General features: G+C 33.9%; 2 protein-coding genes and 2 pseudogenes across 2 annotated transcripts; 3 read left to right on the forward strand and 1 right to left on the reverse strand.

Annotated features, from left to right (window-relative positions):
• Positions 1–465: 465 nt before the first annotated feature.
• Positions 466–5,063, forward strand: LOC115969526 (phosphoglycerate kinase, cytosolic-like). Its single transcript, XM_031089195.1, has 6 exons — positions 466–945; positions 2,011–2,088; positions 2,210–2,470; positions 2,925–3,242; positions 3,845–4,003; positions 4,583–5,063. Exons 1-6 carry the CDS (start codon positions 751–753, stop codon positions 4,790–4,792), a joined length of 1,221 nt encoding a protein of 406 aa, XP_030945055.1. The 5' UTR covers positions 466–750; the 3' UTR covers positions 4,793–5,063.
• Positions 5,064–6,373: 1,310 nt separating this feature from the next.
• Positions 6,374–17,141, forward strand: LOC115966499 (annotated as a pseudogene).
• A 1,190-nt stretch (positions 17,142–18,331) lies between these two features.
• Positions 18,332–20,625, forward strand: LOC115969224 (annotated as a pseudogene).
• Positions 20,626–23,952: 3,327 nt separating this feature from the next.
• Positions 23,953–24,432, reverse strand: LOC115969225. Its single transcript, XM_031088824.1, has one exon. The coding sequence runs from the start codon at positions 24,302–24,304 to the stop codon at positions 24,041–24,043; it is 264 nt and encodes an 87-aa protein (XP_030944684.1). The 5' UTR covers positions 24,305–24,432; the 3' UTR covers positions 23,953–24,040.
• Positions 24,433–25,867: the final 1,435 nt, after the last annotated feature.

A 25,867-nucleotide genomic window follows, 5' to 3' on the forward strand; every position in this document is an offset into this window, starting at 1 on the left:
TTTATAAAAAAAAAACCTGATTTTATATATATATATATATATATATATATTACTTTTATTTTGAAAATTTAATTTATAAGTGAATAAATTAATTTGAAAATTAATAAGAAAGTGGTCCTTTTTTTTAGGCAATGTTTTAGTGGGAGTTAAAATTACATTTTTATCAAATTGTCTTTTAATTTTGTCTCTACTTAAACATAAGAGTGTAGTGATATTTTTTAACTAAAAAATGAAAAATCTAAAAAAAAAAACCCTTTAAATAATAATATAGATATAAATAATAGTATAGATTAGTGTCCGCTCAAATTAAATGAACAGTCAAGATCAAAACAACACTAAATTAATAGTTTCGATTTGATTTAAGTAGGTACCGTACCATAAAAAAAAATGGTACGGTAGGAAGACCTAGAAAGAATGGGAATATTTTGATTCCCACCAGAACGAGAACATCGTAAGTTAGTTGGTAATGTTTGACAGAACAGAACAACAGCCAAACAAAAGAGAATATGCGAGAATCAAACCAACGAGTTATGACTGATGCTTCACTAAACCGTCATTAAACACCTAAAACCTTCAACCACCCTTCTACCGTTTCTTGTTCGACAACTACTGCACCAAAATATATATAAAACCCGTGTGTGAAGCATTGTGATTTTCACTTCACTTTCACATAGAGCCTTTTGGGTTTTGTGTGTTTCATTCAAAGTTTTAAACTTGCAGGTGTTTTAATTTTATTCATTGTGACAAACAATGGCAACCAAGAGGAGTGTTGGAGAGTTGAAAGAGAGTGATCTGAAAGGGAAGAGAGTGTTTGTGAGAGTAGACCTGAATGTGCCTTTGGATGATAATCTCAACATAACTGATGATACAAGGGTCAGGGCTGCAATCCCCACTATCAAGTACTTGATGGGTCATGGTGCCAAAGTCATTCTCTCTACTCACCTGGTAACTAATCCTAATGACTGACCCTTTTATTCTTGTTTCATTGTCTAGTACAAAGTTGATATCTCTTAAAATTGCTGAGTGTTGTTTTGTCTTATTATGGAATTCTTGGGGTTTTATTGATTGGCGCCCACTGCTACTGTTTATTTTCGGTCTATGATTGTTTGAAATTTTCGTTATTGTGTTTTCCTGTTATTGCTGATATATTATAATACTATATGGAATCTGAAATTATTCCTTAAAGAGGATGACAATCTGAAGCATAATGCAAATTTTTGACAGTAAGTGGTTGGCCGTACAAGAATATGCCACTAAAAGCAATACAGTTATAGCACAAATGATCTGATTATAATTCAATTTTTTTTTTTTTTTTTCTGAATCTAGATATGTATGACCTTGTCATTCTGAATTTGTTCTCCAGTCTGTCTAATTGGAGAACTAGAATTGAATACGCCTACTAGTCCAGATCAAGAGAATGAAAGATAAAGAAATAGAATTGATGGAAGAGGAAGGAGAAGAATTTTGTAAAACTAGGGCCAAGCAAGCCACCCAATCTTAAGTACTTTTAAAATAAATAAATAAATAAATAAAATCATTTCTGATTTAAGGCTTATATGAGTATGTAGTTCCTGAATTTGATGGATAGTTTAAGTATATCTTTTTTGAAAGTTGCCAAAGTGTGAAAAACAGGGTAAAACTGATAATATAGAAGAATGTATCATAGGGCTAGATGATAAGAAAAGAGTAATGGACCTATGGTATGGGTACTTTCTCCTTGCATTTAATACTTAATAGTATTGAAGTCTAGGGACCAATATTCTTGAGGTTAATAATTATTAGACTTCAAAACCATTCTATTCTCAGTACAAATCCATTTTGAAAATTTGGATCTGAAAATAGTTTTTTGGCTCTAACAATATATTTTTCCATTGAATACTTTTCACTGCATATGTGCTTATTTACATTCTTAGTTGGACATTTGTGGTTGTGGCTCGCTTGCAATATTCATGCATGAATACCTTTTGTTTTTCATGGCAAGTTCCTTAATACTCTTTCGGTTCTTTCCAGGGACGCCCAAAGGGTGTCACACCTAAGTACAGTTTGAAGCCTCTTGTTCCCAGGCTATCTGAGCTCCTTGAAGTCAAGGTGTGCTTTCATCTGCAATCAAATATGACTTATTTATGGTTTTTTTAATATTACTATTCATTACCACTAATTAAAAAACATATATTACTATCCATTACCTGAAGGGACATCTTGTTGTTAGGTTGAGATTGCTAATGATTGTATTGGTGAGGAAGTTGAGAAATTGGTGGCAGCAATCCCAGAAGGTGGTGTTTTGCTCCTTGAAAATGTGAGGTTCTACAAGGAGGAAGAGAAGAATGATCCCGAGTTTGCAAAGAAGCTAGCTTCTCTTGCAGACCTCTATGTCAACGACGCCTTTGGCACAGCTCACAGAGCCCATGCTTCTACTGAGGGTGTTACCAAGTTTCTGAAGCCTTCTGTTGCTGGTTTTCTTATGCAGAAGGTATGACTGTCTGCAATTTATGATGCTTTAAATAAGGTTTTTTTAAAGTAAACTTTTTCTAACAGTGGCTATATGCCTATATCTGCATGCATATTATCCCTTCTAAATCAGACCTCCGTATAGCAAACAATCCAAATTCATCTATTTACATCATCCAAGCTCAATATTGTGATCTTACAGAATGTAATAGGTTTTGTCCAGTTCGATATCCTTGTTTCCAATTACCAATGTCAAGCATACTTTAATGAATGAAAAGCATACTTTAAAATCTCTCCTTCACTCTCCTCTTGGGGTCAATACTCAAAAAAAAAAAAAAAAAATGGTTGTGTGTGATGTAGTCCACTAGGACAAAAACACATTTATTGGCAAATTTTCCAGTCATGTACCATGGTCATCTATGCTACTTACTTCTGTTTAATGATTGAAATCATGCTTTTCTGTCTTCTTACCATAGGAACTTGACTACTTAGTTGGAGCCATCTCAAATCCCAAGAGACCGTTTGCTGCCATCGTAGGTGGCGCAAAGGTGTCATCTAAAATTGGGGTGATTGAGTCTCTGTTGGAAAAGGTTGATATTCTATTGCTGGGTGGAGGAATGATCTTCACATTCTACAAGGCCCAAGGGCACTCAGTTGGATCATCCCTTGTAGAGGAAGACAAGCTTGATCTTGCAACATCCCTTCTTGAAAAGGCCAAGTCCAAAGGGGTTGCTATGTTGCTACCTACAGATGTGGTAATTGCTGACAAGTTTGCAGCAGATGCTAATAGCAAGGTTTGTACTCCTTAGTTCTTACCCTTCAATTGTTGACTTATGAAATCAAAATCTTCATTAAAATCTTTGGGAAAAATGTACCCCACTTAATTTGACAGTGAAAGTGGATTAACTATATGATTTATAGATCATATGCAGTACGCATAAACCACGGCGTTTAGTATATGTTTCTTCTCCTTTAAAATTAAAGCCTCTCTTTTTGATTTATTGTTGCCTTATTATAGTATGTTTGATGTCTAATTGACTTGTAATGCAACAACTAACATACCCATTTCTCATTCATAGTGAGATTAGTCTCACACAAATTTCGTTTTCTTAGTTTTTTTGTTCGGTATCATTTATTTTTATATCTTGATTGAAGGGCCCCTTTTTGCAAAAATAAAAAGCCACAAATTTGAATGGTTTACTGAAGACTCTGTATGTAATATTCAAGTTTCTCTGACTGTATGTCTATATTTAGAGTCAAATACATTCATTCTTGTGGCATTGCGGTCATTAATTATGACTAACAGATTTCAGTTGGATGAAAAAGAGATTCTGAGTATACCAATTGATATTTACATATTTTATGTGCTAGCTGGTTTAACATGTACTCTGTTCAGGTTGTGCCAGCATCAGGTATCCCAGATGGCTGGATGGGCTTAGATATCGGACCCGATTCCATCAAGACATTTAATGAATCACTGGATACTACTAAAACTGTCATTTGGAATGGACCTATGGGTGTGTTTGAGTTTGAGAAGTTTGCTGTAGGAACAGAGGTATGTCGTGGCAACTTGGACATGACTTTTGAGATTCTTATGTTATTATTATTGTTATGTGTATTCTCATGTTATTGTTTTCACAGTACATATATGAGAAATTTTCAATTTAAGGATTTAAAAATAAAAAATTAGGAAAAAAAAATAAAGTCAAGCTTAAATAAGTTAAGCTTGACTATTTCAACTTGGATACAGAATCTCTTACCTTGACTATTCTCCAGTTTATGTAGAGCCATATACTATTTAGTGCATTCATTACCACAGTTTGAGAGCTGCTTTTAAACTATATACATGAAAAAGGGGATTGTAGGATAATTTTACAGACTTTAGAACTTTTAAGCCTTATTTCATGTACTTAGGGTCATTCGGCAAACCTCGTCTTCCCAGGACAATATTTTATGACAAAAATATCTCAGGAGATACTGCTACTGCATAATTAAATGTCATAATTAGTTTGAGAGAGAGAGAGAGAGGGATGGAAAAAAGCTTGCCACTATTGCTATTTTTATTTTTATTTTGTTTAAATCCAAATGTTTTGTACTGGCAATGAAAATTGACAATAGCAGTTTCTCATCGCAGGCAATAGCAAAGAAGTTGGCAGACCTCAGTGGAAAGGGTGTGATAACGATTATAGGTGGTGGTGACTCTGTTGCAGCTGTGGAGAAAGTGGGGCTTGCAGACAAGATGAGCCATATCTCAACAGGAGGTGGTGCTAGCTTAGAGCTGCTTGAGGGCCGGTCTCTTCCTGGAGTTCTTGCTCTAGATGATGCCACCAGTGCTGCACTTTGAGGCCATTTTTGTCCATTTTTCTTATTGCTTCTATCTACAATGTAACTTGCACTTATTTCTATGATGTTTTCTGGATCATTTATCATCTCTAAGCTACTACGGTATCAGGACTACATATGAGGTTTATAAACAATCAAATTTTGTTTTAAATGATGCTATTAATACTTTTAGGCAAGAATGGTGGTGTGGTGTGGTGCCTTCAATCAAACTTTGTATGTTCAACAATCTAGTTACCACTTTGTTTCCCCCATGGAAAACAATTTTCTAGGAGACCAAATCTAATGATTTAATGAGTGTGTTGCAATATTAACAATGCTCAAGAAAGTTGTTATGAAACATTTGCGAGAGATATAGAAGCCTGGGCAGGTAACTGCAAGTTTAAATCCTAGAGGCTTGAGAGTGAGAGTTACCTTATAATGCACTCCCTCAAACACAAGGCAACATTCATATATCTTAAAATGGAAACATTAAATAGTTTCCTCTCAGGACCTTAATTTGGCTAACTGATAATAGGTCATGGCTTTTTCTCTGTCTGGATCATGTTTAGCACTTTTATTTTTACCAATTAGTACATAGCTAGCCAAAACGAGAGTTGTTAGGCTGATGGCCAATGCTAATCCATAATCAAATTTCAGTACTCTTCTCTATATCAGTTATCAATTTTCCAAATGTTTTTTAATGATCTATGTCCATATTAGCACATATAAACAAGTTTCCAAATCTCTGTACTCTTTTACAAAATATGAGACCATGGAAAGGATTAAGATACGTGTTTTGCATCACCCCATAAATGTCTAACAGTCCCCAACACCATTCCTATTGTTGAGATCAAATGAAACAAGCGCAGGTTTGCTCTTTGGGAAGGGAACTAAGAAACGGGATAGGATGGGACTAATCCATGGCATTTTCCGAAGGAAAAATCTTGTTACAGACTCTCTATTGCATATTCTATACACACTCCTTTTGAAATCGTGTTTTGAAAATATGATTTTTCAGTCCATGTGGCAGTGTGTAAGTGTGCAATAGCAAGTGTATGATAATCATTAGCCCTTTCCAAATATCTATTTCTAATCCTTTTTGGAGAGATAATACCATGGAGAGACTCCAATCAAGATCTTAATATAAGATATAAGGACACCATTTTACCCAAAAGTTTAACCCTAAAGTTTTAGGCCTAGTTATATTATACAGTATTAAATACTCGACCCTTTACTTTTTCTTGATGTGGGATTTCTACTCACAACTGTATACCCTACACAATAACTAATGTTGTTCACTTCGTATCACCCCTCTCATAATTAGGAATGCTGTTTATTTTTTAATGTCAACAGAGCGAACGTTCCTCCTGCAGCTCGACAGCTCTGGTGACTAGCTCGACAGCTCAAACCGGTATATTTCCTTCAACAAGAGAGAGGAAGATACTATTGTTAAGCTATAATACCTTTGGAAGAATGCAGCCAAAATCATTGAATTCCTATTAAAGGTTATGCAATACTGTTATATATCTAACTTTTTCCACGACTGTAATCGTTCTTGTAGTCCTGTGTTTTGGTAAAAGATATTTAGTATGGTGTAAAAGAAGTGTCAAAGCATAATTTTGTGCCATACTACATATAGAAGCAATTTTGGTAGTTATAGGGTACGTGCATTAGTTTAGGAACAACTAAGAGCCTAATTACTACCAAAAACCCCACCTAAGAATGTCACCTCCAAGCCTTGATCTTCAGCTAAATACTTATCCTTTGACTCATGAACACAACATTGCAGTTGTTGCTTCGCTTGCTAGTGAGGCGGGTTGGATGATGGCTTTGAGTTTCTTCTGCTAGGCAATTGGGTTTGCCAAGTTTATCCATTTTATGCGGCTTTATATGGTGTGTGCAGTGGCTTTGATTGGTAATGGAAATATAAAGAGAGTCCACCAAATGATGCAGTGTATGGTGAGGATTTTTACTGAGATTGGGAGGTTTAGTTGATACGGTTATCAAGATGAGAAATCGGGGGTTGGCACCATTATGTACTACACAGGTGTATTAGAAGGTGTAACAGTAATACACTAGGTGCACTGAATAATTTCAAGTTTTCAACCCTCAAACCAAATTCTGAGATGTGCATGGATAAAATTTCCTTAGCAGTATTTTCGTTATGAATCTTTCTTAAGTCTTCATTCCACGCACCGGTATCCCTATGAGTAACATAGATCACAGTAGGCAGTAGCTTCATGTTGCAAGTGGTTGACTGCAAACATTCCTAACCTGAAACCAGACAGGTTTTAAAAGGGGAATCTGTATTGCTGTGCCCACTCTCCATTTACCTTGACCAGTCGGAAGGTGTCCTGCTTGCAGGATATCCTTCCACACCCAAGAATTAGAAGGTTGTTGTTTACAAAACTTCATCTCCTCACCTTGCATTAACTTACAAGACAGCACATTGGCACACACAGGTAAGAACTAAGACCACTACATTACAAGGTTGTATCATCTGAGTTAGACTACCATTGATCAAAATTTAATGAGGCACAGTTCCATGAAAATGTTATTTGGCCAGCCACTAAAATCCATGCATACCAAAACAGCTTGCAAAAAAGGGCAACTCGCCCTATTCATAGGCATTACTCATATCTATTCTTAGAGCACCAAATCTCCATTAACTCAATGATTATCATTTTATAAGGAGCAAAAAGGAAAAATATATACATACATGATTCCTTTCAATAGCCCAAACAGTTAGGGAAAAAAAGAGCTAAACCCTCAACAATGTGTTATTCAGCCTGCTACAAAAACCCATGACCATGAGTACCAAAACAGCTTGCACAATCCCATCATAAAAAACTAGTCGCGAATCACGTGCAATGCACGGGAAATCATACTTTTGCTTTGAATTTATTAAATTTTATTAGAATGAAAAAAGTATATTTACTCAACTATCTACTTGATTATCAATTATTTTGATTATAAATTATTAAGCAACAAAATTTGAGTAAAAGACAACATCAATGCCTAGGAAATGAGTTTACTTTTTTAATAGGTTATACCTAGGAATCATAGCCCTCATCGATCTCAAGAACTAATAACAACATGAAACAAAAAAACCAAATTATAGAAATTTACAAATATATTCACCAAATGTTCATTTTGTAATCTATGACTACTAAGCGTGCGTTTGCCTAACGCGTTTTTGCATTTTAAATCCTAGGTCTCACAGCAATAAGTTTTCAGCTAGCTTAAAAAATGCGTGTTTGCCTATCCTGGGTCTCATGACAATAAGTTTGCCTAACGTGCATTTTGCGTTTTGCCTATCAGCTAGCTTAAAAAATTATTTTGTTACAGTGTTTTAAGCAATAAATTTTCAGTTTTCAGCAAAATAAGCAGTATCCAAACATACCCTTAGGTTGCGTTTGGATAGCCTTTTTTTGCCAACTTATTTTACTATTCAGCTTATTTTTGTTACTATTCATAGACCCCACTGTACTTTTTGGTACTATTCATAGGTCTCACTGTACTATTTTAGCTAACTTTTACCTTTATCTACAGTATTTTCAACAAAAAATTTTCAATTTTAACAAAATAAGCAAATTCCAAATAGACCCTTAAAATAGGGAAAACCCTCGTTACTCCCTACATGAATAGATCAAAACATATAAAAGAAAATAATTGAAGTAATTTCAAATTTCTCTCAGACATTTTGTCAAACACCTTTAATGGTAATGAAGAGGAAGAGGCTAAACTCTCTTCATGTCTAAAAGATTCTAGAAGTCCCAATTATTAGGGTCCGTTTAGTAAGAGAATTCTAGTAACATTATTGTTGTTTTATAAAAATATGTGTGGGTAAAAAAGTGTGTAGAAATACGTGTAATGTTGTTTAAATACTGAAACTATTATTTAAACAACAATAACAAAAACGCCTTATATTTTATGTTCAGGAAAATATAAAATTCAAACGACAAATTGTAGACATGAAGTTGTAAACTAAATAATTGAACTCTTTTGATTGGAGTACTTAGACTTTGAATATAGTTAAATATTTATTAATTAATTAGAGTTCATATAATTTGTTTAAAATACTTAAAATTATATGTGCATATATTTTAACTAATATACCTATCTATTAGTACTTAAATTTCAGCATTTATAATAATAATAAACGTGGTGATATAAATAAAAAATAAAAAATAAATAAAAAAAGGATTTGGATGCTAACAATAAAAAAACTAATAATAATAATAATCATAAAAATAAACACATTATTTTTATTAATAAATGAAAGCAAGTATAATTGAAATTTAAAATTTCAAAAAGTTGTTTCAAGTTTCAAAACACTACAGCAAATTCACATGAGATGTCAAGTGGCTCATAAACCAAGAGCTCATAACTACCACATAATATAAAAGAAAAATAAAGGATGGTAGTATGACTCAAAACATGAGAAGAAGGAGACGAAATAGAAAGGTAGGGCAGATTGAGAAAACTTGAGTAGTATAGGGAGATGATCGGCGACGTGAGATGACAACAGGAAAAAAGTGATAACAACGGCAATGACATGAGTTTTGCCACTAAATTCTTTTTTTCTTTTCTTTTTTTTTTCTTTTTCACTTTCGAAAATTTATGTCATGTACGGCATGCTATCGACCTCCTTAGCTGTGGTTGGTGAGTAAGGAGCCAACAAAGTTGATGTGGCATTCTCTCGAGAGATTAATAAAGATTCAAAAGTTTTAGTTATATAGTATTTATTATAGATCTGTTTTGAGGAAGAAGATGTCTATTGGTTTGTGGGTATGGTGGGTTTTGATTAAGGAATCTGTAGGTATGGTGGGTATGGTATCTTCAGATGCTTTGTTGTTGGTTTGATGTGGATCTAATCGTTGGGGGAGCTGGTAAAGGAGGAGTATAGAGGAGTGTTAGGTTGGGGAAGCTAGTAGAAGGAGAGAAGGCAGGGCATGCATTTTGGAGAAAGAGAAGCCAGAGCATCGGGTTCGGGTTTTAGAAAAGCTTTATCGCGTTTTTTTTTTTTTTAATATTATGCTGATGTGGAAAATTGTGGGAGTTTCAGAGGCTTCGGTTTTATATAAATATATAGATTAATTAATTATTAAAAAAAAAAAGGCTTGTACAAAGGCTAATTCACCCTATTCATGGGCATTATTCATATCTATCTTTTGACCGCCAAATCCAAAGTGACTCTATTATTACCATTTATAATGTGAAAAGGAAAAATAATAACGATTCCTTTCAAATACCCAAACACTTGAAATAAAAAATAAAAAATAAAAATAAAAACTAAGCCCTTCACGCCCTAACCACTTTTCCTTTACTCCGTTGATTTATTTTACATTTGATCAATAATTACCTTTGTATAATGACCAACAATAATAATAAATTCCCTTCAATAACAAGAGACCCTTGAAAATTTTTAAACCCTTTACCACACCTTATTTTACTCCACAAGAAAGAAAATTTCACTACCAAAACATTTTTTAAAGAAAAGCAAACCCATTAAAACACCAAAAACCACTCCCTATTTACACTTCAAAATTTGACAGATTACAACACCGTGTCTAGCAGCAAGTCAAAGACTCAAAAATAGGCAAACTTTTGGTCTTTTATATATCCCAAATCTAATAAGAGAATGCCAGGAAAGGAAAAAGTCCAATATTAGGAGATAATTAATATATTCATTGCTTTGTTTATTCACTATATATGAAGATGGATCGTGATCTTAATTCCTGAATTTTATTGCTCACTATTCATTTCAAGCCGAGTCCAAATCTTCTGTCTCTTCAATTATGCTCCACTTCATACTCCACCAATAAAACTTGGACAACTAGCCTTTCTCATTAAATGAGATAACTCTGACTTTAACACTCACGTTACCGTCAGTAACGTTAAAATCCCTTTCTTTTTTTTTCTTTTTTTTTTCTTCCGGTCACTCATTTAAGAATTTCAACAAACATGTAGAATACAAAATCCCTCAACCCCAATTATTTACTGACTACAACCTTTACATCATCCAAAAACGTTTTTCTTTCCACATGTTTCATAATGGAACAAAAATCAAACACCATTATCACCATAGACAAGTCACTTTGTAGAAACCAATAGAAGCAGATGAACACTGGAAGATGAAGTGAGGATGTGTCTGTAACTAGGGTGAAGTGAGGATGAAGATGAACACTTGAGATGTCAACCAAATAGAGAGAAGAAAAAAAAAAAAAAAGCCTTGAAGTTTGCTTGTTGCAGCAGGAGTCTCTCAAAAGTTGAATTGGTCCAAATCTTCAGTCTCATTAATTGTGCTCCACTTCATACTCCACCAATAAAACTTGGACAACTAGTCTTTCTCATTAAATGAAATAACTCTGACTTTAACACTCATGTTACTGAAACAATGGAAGCTCTTACGTCACTTTATTGCGAAAAACTATTTAAGTGTTGTTTTTACTAAGAACAAAAATTAATAAATAAATAATTTTCAAATATCAATTAAATAATTACATCACATAAATTAGAATTTACCATAAAATTAGATAATAGTGGAGAGATGTTACCTTGATAATGCATTAAAGTAATCTCATAACAAGAAGCAATTTATCGTCAATTCATGTAGTATGTTTTTAGATGGCAGAGTTGAGACATGGATTATGTCACTATCTTGAAACAATACATGCAGTTTACAAGATTTCTAGTGTAGTAGACTAACAACATTATGCATGCCACCCCCGGAATACAACAACCCAACTACCTTGCTAATTGTCCTTACAGATCTACACAACTTGTAGGATCTAAAACTCTCAATATAGTACTTTCTTACCCAAAAATGTAGAATAGAGAAGAATTTTTTTTTTTTTTTTTAAGTGAGAAGAAGAGAAAGTGTGTGCGCACGCGTTTGTTTCAAGAATTATCATTTTCTATCTTTTTATTTCTTTCTATCTATATAATTGTTGAACATGCAATTTGTCTCTAGCCAAAGAATTCATACCAATTAAATTGTTATAATGATATTTTGAAATGTGTGTGTGTGCGCATTTGTTTCAAAATTTATCTCACTTTTGAAACAGATGCTAATAGCATTCAAAAATTGGTTGTGTGTGTGTGTGTGTGTGTGTGTGTGTGTGTGTTTCCTTAAGCAATGTGTTTCCCTTAAGCAGTAGCATTTAAAATTTGTCTCACTTAAGCAATGTGTCTATTTGGCATCAGCTTATAAGTTTAGCTTTTATCTTTAACTAGCCACCGACCCACACGATGCGTGGGAATATAAATATTATGTAATGAGATATAATATATAAAAAGTAACCATTATTTCAAGTATCGTCTATTTTAAAATTTAAAAAAAAAAAATTCTACAAGTATTTTTTTTTTATCTTTTTATCTCTACAAATATATCATTTTTTTATGTTTGATTAATATTTTTTTTTAAGGTGAACCATATTCTTCTAACTTCTATTGAAGTGTATTATATTTGCTTAATATACAACTAAATTTTATAAATTTCAAATTTATTATTCAAATTTCTCATCTCCTAAGGAATAAGGAAATTATCATAATAATCAAAACTCATTACAAAATTACAATGTTATCTTAGCTAAAATTAAAATGAAACTAATGGAATAAATAATAGGCTTTATAATAATTTATTACTCAAACAATTGGTAGGCATATTCAAATTCCTATTTCCAAAAAAAAAACTAAGTATTAACCCAAACTAAAATTCAACCAAATCTATAAAAGGGAAAGAGAAGACTTTCTGATGGGATATCAAAAAAAAAAAAAAAACACACACACACACACACACACACACTACAAAAAAAAAAAAAAAACCATCAACCTTAATTAGAGTTATAAGAAAGAACAAAAATTCACTGAGAGAGAGAGAGAGTACTCACAGTTTATTTGTGGGAAAAATATAGATTAAATGGGAAAATAATATCAAATTTATACAAAATAAAATGGGTAGAAGAAGAATCAAAATATAAAAAAGAGGAATGAAGTATAACGGTGAAGTAGTGGGGAGATAAAGAGGCAAAAATGAAAGGGAAAAGTTGGAATAAGTACAACAGTAGATATGTGAACTAATAGAGAAAAGAAGAGTTTTTTTTTTTTTTTTTTTTAAAAAAAAAAAAATAGGGGGGAGAAAAGTTTAAATAGAGAAAATAAAATATAAAAAATAAATGAATGACGTTGCTGGTAATGTGGCTCAATAAGAGCGTAGCAATAATAAATTCTACGCTTTAGCTTTTAGTAATATATAAATCTAGATGTACAACTTTTTAAAACCTCATTTTTTCCCACATTTTCTCACTTTTTCAAAAAATTTCAAGGTACAAGTATACTTTAGCACATCTTCAGCAAAAACTTAGATAAGCTGTTTCTAAACGAACATGCAACAGTAATACCAAACACAGCAAAAATGGCAATATACCACTATTTGCTGAAATATATAGCAATATACCATCGTTCGTGAAATAATTAAGAGAATACCACTATTTTATAACTCGAGTTCATGAAACTTGAGTTCTATTAATGAAATCCATAGTGGCACCCAGTGTCATGGAATTCCAGAAATGAAAATGAGACATGTAAAACTCGAGTTTATAAAAATCAAGTTCTGTGTAATACAAAACTCAAGTTTTATAAACTCAAGTTCCACTTTAACAATGATTGTTTTGCCCGTAGCCTTCATTCTCACTCTCACTTTAGTAATGATTGTAAGCTTCTTTCATCTTTGTTTCGCTGGTTCAATAATTGTTTCATCTAACCGATGATATGATTCTGAGCTTTGGTTTATTATAGGTTTTTCAAGAAGCATTGGGACTTTATCAGTGGCCCCTGTGAAGGTACTTGGTTGATTATAAATTTATAATTGTAAGTGAATGCATGATTCTTCTTGATACATTTCCCAAACATGCAACCATTATTTTGTAGATTCCGACCAGCAAGTATTGTGAGTGTAATCTTGACAGATAAATTAGGAAGACGACCACTTCTAATGATGAGGATGGCAAAGATTCAGCTTTTAATTCTTTGTTATGGTTCATCGTTGAGTTGATAACAGTTAAGAATACCAATTCTTGCAAGTCTCTGCTAGTGAAATGTTCTTGAGTTGTTTCCTTATGGACTTGTCATTCTACTTTGGTTTGTTTCAAAAAAAATTTTAGAACTTGATCCATGGTTCTGTTTTCTGAATATATGAATGATTGTTGTTTTGAAGCTTTTTCTTTGAGCGGGACCTCATTTGGTTGAAGGATCTCACTCCCATTTTGGCTCTAATTGGGATGCTGGTAATACGATATAACAAAATCTTACTTTTCCCCTTCTTGTCAAGGAAAAAAAAATAAAGTTTTCTAAATTTAATTTCATACATTCCATCTTACGCAAGACAACCAAAACAATAGGAAATAAGAGGATATGACCTAAGAGTCAACACCAAATAGGGAAATCACTATAAGTTGGCACTTAATGCAGACTTGGAGTCAGCACTAGATCAAAGAGAGACCAAATGACTATTTTTTCATTCATCACAATATCAACTATCTCCACAAGGAGTATAATATGTTGTTTATAAAAAAATTGCTAAATCCTAGTTCTAATTAGCATAGGAAACCCTAGTTGCCTTATTACAAAAAATAACCTTGCTTCCAAATTAAAATACTAATGGCCTAATAAACTACTAGGACCTAAAACATAAAAATACAATTGACTTGCAAACATAAATAACACTAAATAAAAATCTTTTTGCGTCTCTCACATCACCATCTCATCTATGCTTCAATGACCAATTAGAATTTCAAGGTTTGTAGGATGTTTGTAGGGTTTCAGAATTTCGAGTCACCTAATAGTACTTTATTTACATAGAACTCAAGTTCTACGTTAAAATTTAGACAGAACTCGAGTTCTATATTAGAGCGAACTCGACAGGTATATTTTTTACAATTTTATATTTAGGCCCCCTCTTTCAAAACTTTTGAGCCCCTTTCCCTACAATTTTACATTGATTTAGCATTTGCATCAATTGTAAAATAACATAAGACCCCAAATTTGTCCAAAATACACTCGCATTATTTATGTATCATTATGCAAAAATACATTTATGCTACGTGTAAATTTACACAATTACTGTAGCACCAATGTATTTTGCAAATTTATATCATTAAAGCATTAGCATCAGGAAATGCTACTCTATTCTGTTTTACCATCCCAAAAAACTATTTTATCATTTATACCATCTCATTTTACAATACTTCCAGCATCCCAAACTTTTATTTTCTTATTCTGGTCAGTAAAATAATATATCTACACAATAAAATAATATCTCCTCCAATCACCATCATTTATTCTTTCTTTCTCTCAATCACCATCACAATAAAATATTAGTTTTTTTTTTTTAGAATTGTGCTACAGTGCAATTCTAAACTATTGCAAAGAAATTTGCAATACTTAGCAATACCATTTCCTGATGCAATACATTTTGGGGCTTGAAATGTCAAATATTCCTTACATTTGGCATTAGCATTCTCCAATGCTAATGCTCTATTGCACAATGGTATTTTTGTACAATAATACATAGACTAATGTGAGTGTATTTTGGGGTTGATTGAGAAAATTTACACAATTATCATAGTTATACAAATAAATGTTTTAGAAATTGTTTAGATTGTGGGCAGTGGTTTCATGATTTTTTTTTTTTAACTTATACTCTGGCCCCCTAACTCGAAATCTTGAGTCCGTCCTTGGAACTTGAGTTTTATAAACTCAGGTTTTAAATGACTTTTTAATTACAAAATGCAAGATCATTGTGTGCTACCATGTCATATTTTTATAGAACTCGATGGCCTTAAACTTGAGTTACATGTAAAACTCAAGTATCAAAACAGTGATATTCTTCAAAATAGTTCACGATAAGTGATAGATTGCTGAATATTTCGACAAATAGTGATATTTGGCCATGTTTTTTCCTACAAAACACAACACAAAGTCAGTCTCACAGACTCATTTTCTAGGGAATGATGGCAACTCTTTTATGTCTATGTTTAATTGTGAAGGAAAAAAAAAATTGAATGTAATTGTAAACTATGGGGAGAGTATTTTCCCTCTCCTCCTGCCTTCAAGACTTCAACAGAAACTAGATGACTGAGTGAAATGCCTTCAACAAGGATTTTTACTGATTGATTAAGCAGGCTGTTGATGTGGTTATCGAGATGCAAAATCAGCGGTTAGCGCTGTGTACTCATTTTTTCAATTGTGTTATTTGATATGGGTACGAAATCGGTTTGGTTGAATATGCGGAGAACATGTTCGATGAAATGTGCGAGAGAGGGGTGTCTCCTTATTGTTGTAGTTATAAGTTGATAGATCATAGATGACTGAGTGAAATGCCTGGGAGAGAATTTGTTGTAGATAATGCGACCTTGACATTAGTTATCAACGCGTTTTGCAAGAAGGGTTTTGCAAATAAGGTGTGTTGGTATTTTGATAAGATGATTGCAATGGGTTTGATGCTAAATGTGATTAATTTCACATCTTTGATTCATAGGGTGTGCAACAGTGCAAGAAGGGCAGCACTGAGCAAGCGTTTGAATGTTGGAGGAAATGGTAAGAAATGGCAGGTCAAGCTCAACAAGTGGTTGGTCAGACCCAACAACCAATAGGGGCACCTCTTTAGAAACCTAATGTTTACACCCATACAGCATTGATTGATGGGCTTTGCAAGAAGGGATGGACTGAGAAGGCTTTTTTACAATTTCTTAAGCAGAGTGACATTTAAACGCCTAATGTTCACACGTATACAACAATGATCGGTGGGTGTTGCAAAGAGACAACTTGAACCGTGCTGATATGTTCTTGAGCAGAATGAAAAAACAGGAATTGCTTCCCAATACTGACACATACTCTCATTGATGGACACTGTAAAGCAGGGAGTTTAGAAAGAGCATATGAGTTGATGAACGTAATGAACAATGAAGGTTCCACTCCTAATATCTGTACATATAATGCAGTTATTGATGGCCTCTGCAAAAAGGGAAGAGTTCACGAGGCTTTTAAGTTGCTTAAGAAGGGTTTTCGTCGTGGACTGCAAGCTGATAGAGTTACGTATAATCCTCATATCCGAGCACTACAAGCAAGCGGGCAGGTACAAAGCAAGTCTTGGTGTTTTTCAATAAGATGGTCAAAGTTGGGCCCGATGTACATTGATTGCTGCCTTTTGTAGGCAAAGAAGATTAAAAGAAAGCAAGAAGCTTTTTGATGAAGCTGTTATTCTTGGCCTGGTTCCAACAAAGGAGACTTATACATCCATGATATGTGGGTAATGTAGGGATGGGAGGGTTAAGTTGGCGCTATTATGTAATACACCGGAGTATTAGACCTCTCTCTCTCTCCAATAAATGTGGGTCTCAAGTTCATGTGAGAAGGTGTAATAATAATATACCAGGTGCACTAAAAAATTTCAGCCCACCATTCAAATATTGAGGTGTATGGATAAAATTTCCTTAGCAGTATTTTGGTCACGAATGTGTCTCAAGTCTTCATTCCACTTACAAGTATCACTGAGTAAGATAGACCACAGTAGACAGTAACTTCATATTGCAAGTGTATGACTGTAACCACTCTTAACCTGAAACCAGACAGGTTGTAGAAGAGGAATCTGTATTCCTGTGCCCACTCTCCATTTACCTTGACCAATAGGAAGGTGTCTGCTTGCAGAATATCCTTCCACACCCAAGAATTAGATGGTTGTTGTTTACAAAACTTCATCTTCTCACCTTGCATTAACTTACAAAACAGCACATTGGCACACACAGGTAAGTACTAAGACCCCTGCAAGGTTGTATTATCTGAGTTAGACTACCATTGATCAAAATTGTTTAAGACACAGTTCCATGAACATGTTATTTGGCCTGCCACCAAAACCCATGCATACCAAAACAGCTTGCAAAAAAGGCCAGCTCACCCAATTCATAGGCATTACTCATATCTATTCTTAGAGCACCAAAGCTCCATTAACTCAATGATTATCATTTTATAAGGAGCAAAAAGAAAAAATATATATGCTTACATGATTCCTTTCAATAGCCCAAACAGTTAGGAAAAAAAGAGCTAAACCCTTGACAATGCCATAACCACTTCTCCTTACTCCATTGATCCATTCCACAGTTGACTCAAAATTACTCTCTTTTAATGACCAACAAGGATAAAAAAAATGTTTCCTTTCAATTACCAGACAATTGGAAATTTTTAACCCCACCATAAACCACTCCTTATTTTGCTCCACAAGAAAGAAATTTCAATAACCACACACTTAAAAAAATGAACCCCTTACAATACCATACATAACTCAACCACGTTTAGCAGTAAGTCAGAGATTCAAAGAAGTTAGGCAAACATTTGGTCTTCATATATTCCAAGTCTAATAAGAGAATTCCAGGGAAGAAAAATTCTAATAATATGAGATAAATAATATATCCACCCATTGCTTGTTTTATCAAATATATATGGTACTGGATTTTATTCTTAATTCCTGAATGTCATTGCTCATTTTTCGTTTCAAGGAAAACACAAGGAGACCTATTCTCCACTATGGAAACTATCTTCTTTCTTCCATTTTTCTCATCAATTTTCATAGCAGAAGCTCAACAAGGGAAATCTATTGTGAAGCCATGTTCTTTGTTAACACCTACCACCAACTCTTCAAGGCCATCAAATTCTGGTCTATATACCTTTGGTTTCTAAAAGCAAGGAAATGGCTATGCTGTAGGAGTTTTTCTTGCTGGGATTCCTCAAAAGACAGTATTCTGGACAGCCAACAGAGACAATCCTCCAGTTCCTGCTGATGTCAAATTGAGTTTCACAATTGATGGAAATATAGTTCTGCAATCTGCACAAAACACAGACAAACATTACCACTTTTCCTGAAGGTGTAACATCAGCATCCATGCTTGATTCAGGCAAATTTGTTGTCTTCAATTCCGATAACAATACAATATGGAAAAGTTTTGAACACCCAACTGATACCTTCTTAGCCACTCAGCATCTCTCAGACTTTACATTATATTCTAGTGTTTCAGAATCTGATCAATCAACAGGAATATTTAGGTTGTATGCAGTGGGAACCACACTCCTGCCTGAAAATATGCTTACTGGAGTTCTACACATGGAAATGGAGGTAATGTGACACTACACCTTGATGATGATGGTCATCTCTACCTACTCAATTCCACTGGCACATACCTCAACGATCTGACTCAAGGAGGATATCCAAGGAAAGATAGAGTCTACATAATGAGTAATGATGCTGATGGGATATTGAGACTATACTCATACAATTTAATTCAGAATGGTAATTGGTCAGTCCTATGGTCATCTAATATTGATAAGTGTGACCCTATAGGTACATGTGGCCTTAATGGATTTAGTGTAACAAAACATCAAGATTTTGATTGCAGTTGTCTTCCTGGATTTGCATTTGTTAACCAAAACAAAAGGACTTCACATTGTGAAAGATATTTCACTACAGAAAGTTGTAGAGACAGAAGCATGGGATATTACATAGTAGCAGTTCCTAATACCACATGGGAAAATGTTAACTTTTCTGCTTTGTTATTGCTAACTGAAGCGGATTGCAAAACAGCATGTTTAGCAGACTGTAACTGTGAAGCTGTGCTGTTCAAAAATGGAGAATGCAAAAAACAAAGGCTTCCTTTGAGATTTGGGAGAAGAATTCAAAGTGAAACAAATTTAGCCCTCATTAAGGCAGGTATATCTCAAACCACTAGCAAGAAAGAACCCACCAGCAAGAAAGAGCTTCATGTGGAGATCCTAATTATCAGTGTTTCACTAGTTGCTTTTGCATTCATTGTGTTGGCAATTTCTGGAGTTGCAATTTACAGAAACCATGTTTGGGCATATAAAAGCATATCTAATAATGGAAACATTGTATTAATTGAGGATATTACTCCACAATCATTTACTTTTTTAGAACTTGAGAAAGTTACAGATGACTTCAAGGAAGAGCTTGGTCAAGGAGTGTTTGGGATAGTTTATAAAGGAACAATAGGGAATGGCCAGAAGGTTGTAGCTGTCAAAAGACTAGACAAGTTTTTGGCTGAACATGAAAGATAGTTTCAGACTAAGATGAAAGTTATTGGGAGAACACATCACAAGAACGAAGTTCGTCTACTCAGGTATTGCCATGATGGACCCAATAGGCTTTTGGTATATGAGTACATGAGTAATGGGTCACTTGTAGATATACTATTCACACTAGAAAAACAACCTTGTTGGAATGAAAGAGTGGAAATTGCTTGCAATGTAGCTAGAGGAATTCTTTATCTCCATGAAGTGTGTATGCCACAGATCGTTCATTGTGACATAAAACCTCAAAACATACTCATGGATGAATACAGGTGTGCAAAAATCTCTGACTTTGGATTGGCAAAGTTGTTGAAGCCAAATTAGACAAAAACCTTTACAGACATCAGAGGCACAAGGGGATATGTTGCACTAGAGTGGCATCAAAAGACGCCAATGACAATCAAAGTAGATGGCTATAGCTTTGGAGTCATGTTGTTGGAGATTATTATGTTGTAGAAAGAATGCGGACACTAATCTTCCTAAGGAAGAAGCTATCCTTGAAGAATGGGCATGGCATTGCTTTGAGATTGGTGAGCTAGGTAAACTAGTCAATGATGGAGAGGTTGACAAGAGACATTTGGAGAGAATGGTTAAAGTGGCACTTTGGTGCATTCAAGATGAGCCATCACTCCGTCCTTCAATAAAGAAGGTTCTGCTGATGTTGGAAGGGACCATGGATATCCCGATCCCTCCCAGTCCTACTTTTTCTCAGTAGGATCTAGGCTTTGACAGGAAAGAGCAATGGTTTGGAAAATGAACAAACTAAGCCTTGTAATTGGTACAGAAAAGTAGTCAACTTTCCTACGGGCTTTACTTTCAAGCCTTGTAATTTACTTCTACTTCTGCATTTTTCCTTTTTTGTTTTCTTATTATGTACTTATGTCCTCTGGTGTGACTTACTTCTACCTCCGGTATAAGAAGAAACAGTCTTTGTCAAACGTTAGGCACCCAATAATGATTTTCTTTTATGCTGCCAACCAAAAAAAAAGAGTGAAAAGATGTGAAAGGAATTGTTTAAGAGGGAAATGCATGTCAAAGTTTTGTTAGTTAAAATCAAAAAAGGAAATATAAAATGTGGAATATGGAATGACGATATCCATTTTCTTTAAGAGGTAAAATACAGGCATGCTAGACTACAAGTGGTACACGGTAGCAGGTTATATGACATCAAGATAGACAAGGGCCTATCCCCTTGTGAAGCTACTCGGCTAAAATTGGCTTATGAGTTGTGCAAAATATATAATTCTGACACTGCCAAAATCATATTAGAAAAGCTAGACAAAAAGCTCTGGATCCGATCAGTTAATACCTTGGTCAGGAAGCTTTGTAGTGAAAGGAAAGTGGGTATAGCAGCTTTGTTCTTTCATAGATTATTAAATAAGGACAGTAATGTGGATTCTGTGACTTCTGCAGCATTTATGACTGCATGTTACGAAAGCAACAACCATGCTCTTGCTTCTAACTTGTCTGAGAGGATCTCTAAAGGCATTGGTTAGCAGTCATTGTTTAATCAAGATTGGTGAATTTATTTGTGTTGAAAAGCTGAGAAGCTATAGCAAGTTTCAATCGTTGATCCTTTTCCTACTGTTGATAAATTAAAAGCTCTGAAGCCTACCAGCATGACAAGCCAGTGATTCTTATTATATATTTTGTGGAGCTCCATTGCCAATTACTGTTTTAAGCCTGTGATTCTTATCCATCACTCCTCTTCCTTTGGAATTAATTGTTGGTTGCATGCTTGTAATTTTGTATTTTTAGTTTTATTTTTTTCCCTATAATATAACTTTTCAGCCTTCTTAGATAAATTAATTAGTTATGCTACTCTAGCCATAGTTAAATGTTTCTATAATTTTGACTCTATTTACTGCTGGAAGTAATGCTAAATTCCTTAAATTATGGATTCTTCTGCCCTTCATTTCATATGTGGCTCAATCTGCAATGGATGAGACATCAGATTCTGGTACTTTCATCAGAACTGCTTCAACATTCTATAACGTTACTTCACGATATTTAAGCTGTATATTTCCAGCAGAAGTTGGAAGGTAATATCTGTATATATCATGCTTGCCTTTGAACTTTCAGGTGCCTTGCATGCTTGAAGAAAAAGGACTTGCAAAGCCATCAGTTTCATGGTCAGCAAATCTTTTAGTATGTTCCAAAGAGGTGGAATCAAAATCTTATGACCAAATCAATACTGTCTGTTTGTTGCTCAATCAGTTAAATCCAAGTGGAAAAGAACAAAGGAAACTGATGAGCATATGGGATGGGTTTTTCCTACTTCAGGTACAGAGGAACCAGGAGCTAAACCTGACCCCAGGATATGTAAAAGGCTTGGTCTGAGGTTTAATTCAATAGAAGGTGAAACTTACAAGTGCTTTATCCTTTTCACATTTCTGAGGTTTAAAAACAAATGTTTGAAATTGCAATCACAGAGTGAGCAAAGAGCAAAACTAGGTACTCACTTAGGATTGTAATTTCGTCGCAATTTTGTTTCTGCCACAAACAAGCCAGTAAAATCTTCAGGCTTAGAACAGTTAAGTCATTCTGTAGCACCATCTGAACATCATTAAAATTGCTCGCCATAATTGCATTTTCAATTGAAATGGTCGTATGTGTCAATTATTTTATAAATAAACTTGATTTTCTAAACCAATGCTTCATTTCATTTGATTGTAAAGAAAATGGAAGGCAATCATAGTTTCTGAAGTCTTAAAATCTTTTCAACTTTAGTCAAGAGAGCCTTGTAGCTCAGTGGCATTGTCCAGTCTCTTTTTTAAGAAAAAACCAGGACTTAAAACTGCCCTTCTCCTTGTTGTAACAATAGAATTATAAAAATGAAATCATTTCAGCTTTAGTTTATTTGCACCTTGGCTTAAGACCAGTAGTTTTTTGGATAAGTAAGCTTTATCCCAGAATTTCAGCTTTGGTTTGAACAAATTTAATTTCTCCCCATGATAGACACATTGACATTGGGGCTTTTTCTTTGTTTCTTTTATGGCTCAAATTGTTGTAACTTACAAATTCAATAACACGGGTTTATGCAGTTCACAAGAAACTGATACAGGAATATCCAAATCTTTTTTGTATATTCTGTGGTCTATCTTACTCCTTTTAGACTTGGGACATTTTCCAAATCCCAGGCATGAGCAGCACTGGTGAACATGGAACACATCAAGCAGCATTATTGTGAAAGCCAACCTACAACGGATCCATTTGAGATTATCCCTATGGGCCCTAACATGACTACTCTTCTGGACATGACAGTGGGAAGGTTGACTACACAGAACGTGAGGGTGACATACCTACCTGTAATATGCTAACCTTTTTTTCTTTTCTTTTTTTGAGAAACAAATCAACTTTTTTTTTTTAAGAGAGTTTCAACTTATGACGTTCGCTCTTTATAATAACTCTGTATCATCAGACCAAGACACTAATCGATTTTTGCTGTAGGTAATGATAGAACCTCAAATCTCTTATTCAATTATCAGAAACTTTACCAATTGAGCTAATTAGAACTCACAATTAATATGCTAATTGATTGTATAATCTGTGATGTATTTAATGACCATGATGTGTGTAGTATGATTTGTTTTCAATTTAATTGGGGAAATCTTCAATCACTTCTTATTAAGCTAAATTATCTTCATATAACTTTCTTCCTCTTTCTTCTCTATGAAAAACAATAGTCTCCCATTTCAAGTTATGCCCATTTCATGGTTCGGATCATATTTCACAAATCTAAGTGTACAGACTACCGCGTCATTTAAAACTTTGACCCAAAACATAAAATTTGAACGTGAAATGGAGAGAATAATCCCTTTTCTCTCTATGATTATTGTTCTCTCTCTTTGTTAACATTCAACAATGATGTATTAGCATAAATTATAAGCAGCTTTTGACCTAAGGATTGAAGGAAACTTTGTGCCAAGCAACGTGTTTGTAATATATCAGCTATTGTGTGGATTCTAGGACCGTTAAATCTGAAAATATATTTATCTTAAAAAAAAAAATAAAACCTATTTTTAATTATTTATATGAATTAACAAAATCGAAAACATACAAGAAAGTGAAATCCTAAAAGACAAAAAACAGCATTTCTAAGAAGTACACGTCAGCTCAAAACATTACATTGTTATTGTTGTTGAAGAGAGGAGAGGCAGAGTGAGAGAGAGAGCTGGGCCTGTTGGCATTGAGTCCGCTTGAGACCGGTCCCACCGCTGGAGCAGAGGCTCCGAACCGCCTCCGACTCGTCGGGGCAAGCCAGGGAGACCAGGCACTGAGCCAGAGCCCGGTTTAGGTGCTTGCAGGCAGCTTCACGAGCCGGTCCGGCCGGAATCTTGCGGTGGCACTCCATTAGCGCCCGCTGAAATCGATCGCACCCATCCAAATTCGACATCTTTAAGTGGGTCCCACAAATTTTGAGGAAACTGGATGGGATCTTGATCAAGCTGTGCAGCAGCAACCTCGTTTTCCTCTTTCAGGCAATGAGACGTTTAAATGAATTTAACTATCAACGATCAGCTGCATAGTTCCACGTTAGTGTTTTCTATGTTTTTGTGTTTTAGAGGTTGCCACGCTAGAGTTTTGGGTTTTTTTTTTTTTTTTAATTAATACTACTTTAAAAAAAAATTAAAATTTGTTCACACTTAACATGATTGTATACCATTCATTTAGCTACTTGACAAAATTTACCTACAAAATTAATTGTAGTTTTAGGTTACATCCTTACTTAATAAAATAAAAATTACTATATATTTTAAAAATTTAATCATTAAATTGCATATTCTTTACTCTTTTAATACACATGTCAAATTTTATGTCAATTGGATATTATTTACTATATTATCTATTAGCTTATATTTTATGCATAATTTTAAGATACACTATTTTTTTTTTTTTTTTTTTGGATGAATAGACAGAGTCACACTAATTTGCTTTTGCATTGAAACTCTATTATTTTTATTTCGAGATAAAGCATTTTTGGAAGATATAAGACCCAAATTTTGTTACATTATATGTAATTTGTTTGTTTAAAAAATTTGTAAATATTTCATAAATAATCATGACTTTTTTATTATTTCTAATAAAGGTTAGAAATAAATAATTATAACTGTCATAGATGATTGTGATTTTTGAATAAAGACATGTATAAGGCCTCTAAAATAAATTTTTAAAACAACTTTAAATTTAAGTTTGGGAATCTTTTAACAAAATGTGGTAATTTTGTACCTTCTCGTAATTTGCCATAAAATCTGTAGAAGAATATAAAATTATATTCAAGTAAATTGAGAAAGTTAAAAAAGTTGATAGAATATATGCTTAGGACAAAAAAAAAAATCTCTCTCTCTCTCTCTCTCTCTCTCTCTCTCTCTCTCTCTTAAAAGGATAGATAAGCTGGCTACTCTAACTAAATCCACCAACAAATATAAGAGAAATAATCGACACTTTAATGGAATCCACCAATGAATATTAGAGCAAAAATCAACATTCACAGGACCACTCAAGAATAAGGATGTGTTTGGTAGAGTGAATTTTAGGGAGGATGGAAAAAAAAATGAGAAAAAATAATAAGAGAAAACTTTTTGAAAAGTGTTTGGTTAAAAGGAGAAGAGAGAAAAATGATGGTAGGACCTGTGTGTTTTCTCTCCAAGCCCACTAAAAAATTTTCTCTTTAAAATAAAGAGAAAACTGAGTGAGAGGAGTTTGATAGGTAAATGATGAAAATGCCTTTTTTTTTTCTTGGTTAAAGTTTTGTAAAACACACTCTCTCTTTTTTTTATTCGTTTAAGCCAAATAACGTAGACAATTGCTGAGAATAACACTCTAAGTAAGCATAGGAGAACAAAATTATAATTCAAAACATTACATTTTCAAGACTAAGTTAGAAAGACTCAAGAAAACTAGAAACATAAATAAAAGATATATATTCTTTGACTGATGGAACATAAATGGTTGTAAT

This window comes from Quercus lobata, chromosome 11, assembly GCF_001633185.2.
Source record: "Quercus lobata isolate SW786 chromosome 11, ValleyOak3.0 Primary Assembly, whole genome shotgun sequence".
In the NCBI taxonomy this organism is placed as follows: domain Eukaryota; kingdom Viridiplantae; phylum Streptophyta; class Magnoliopsida; order Fagales; family Fagaceae; genus Quercus; species Quercus lobata.

Bases quoted from the DNA above. Each gene is read 5' to 3' on its own strand.
- LOC115969526 (XM_031089195.1), top strand. From the start codon at position 751: ATGGCAACCAAGAGGAGTGTTGGAGAGTTGAAAGAGAGTGATCTGAAA. The intron at 2,089-2,209 runs GTGTGCTTTCAT...TCTTGTTGTTAG, and splicing joins CTGAGCTCCTTGAAGTCAAG to GTTGAGATTGCTAATGATTG. The intron at 4,004-4,582 runs GTATGTCGTGGC...TTCTCATCGCAG, and splicing joins AGTTTGCTGTAGGAACAGAG to GCAATAGCAAAGAAGTTGGC.
- LOC115969225 (XM_031088824.1), bottom strand. From the start codon at position 24,304: ATGTCGAATTTGGATGGGTGCGATCGATTTCAGCGGGCGCTAATGGAG.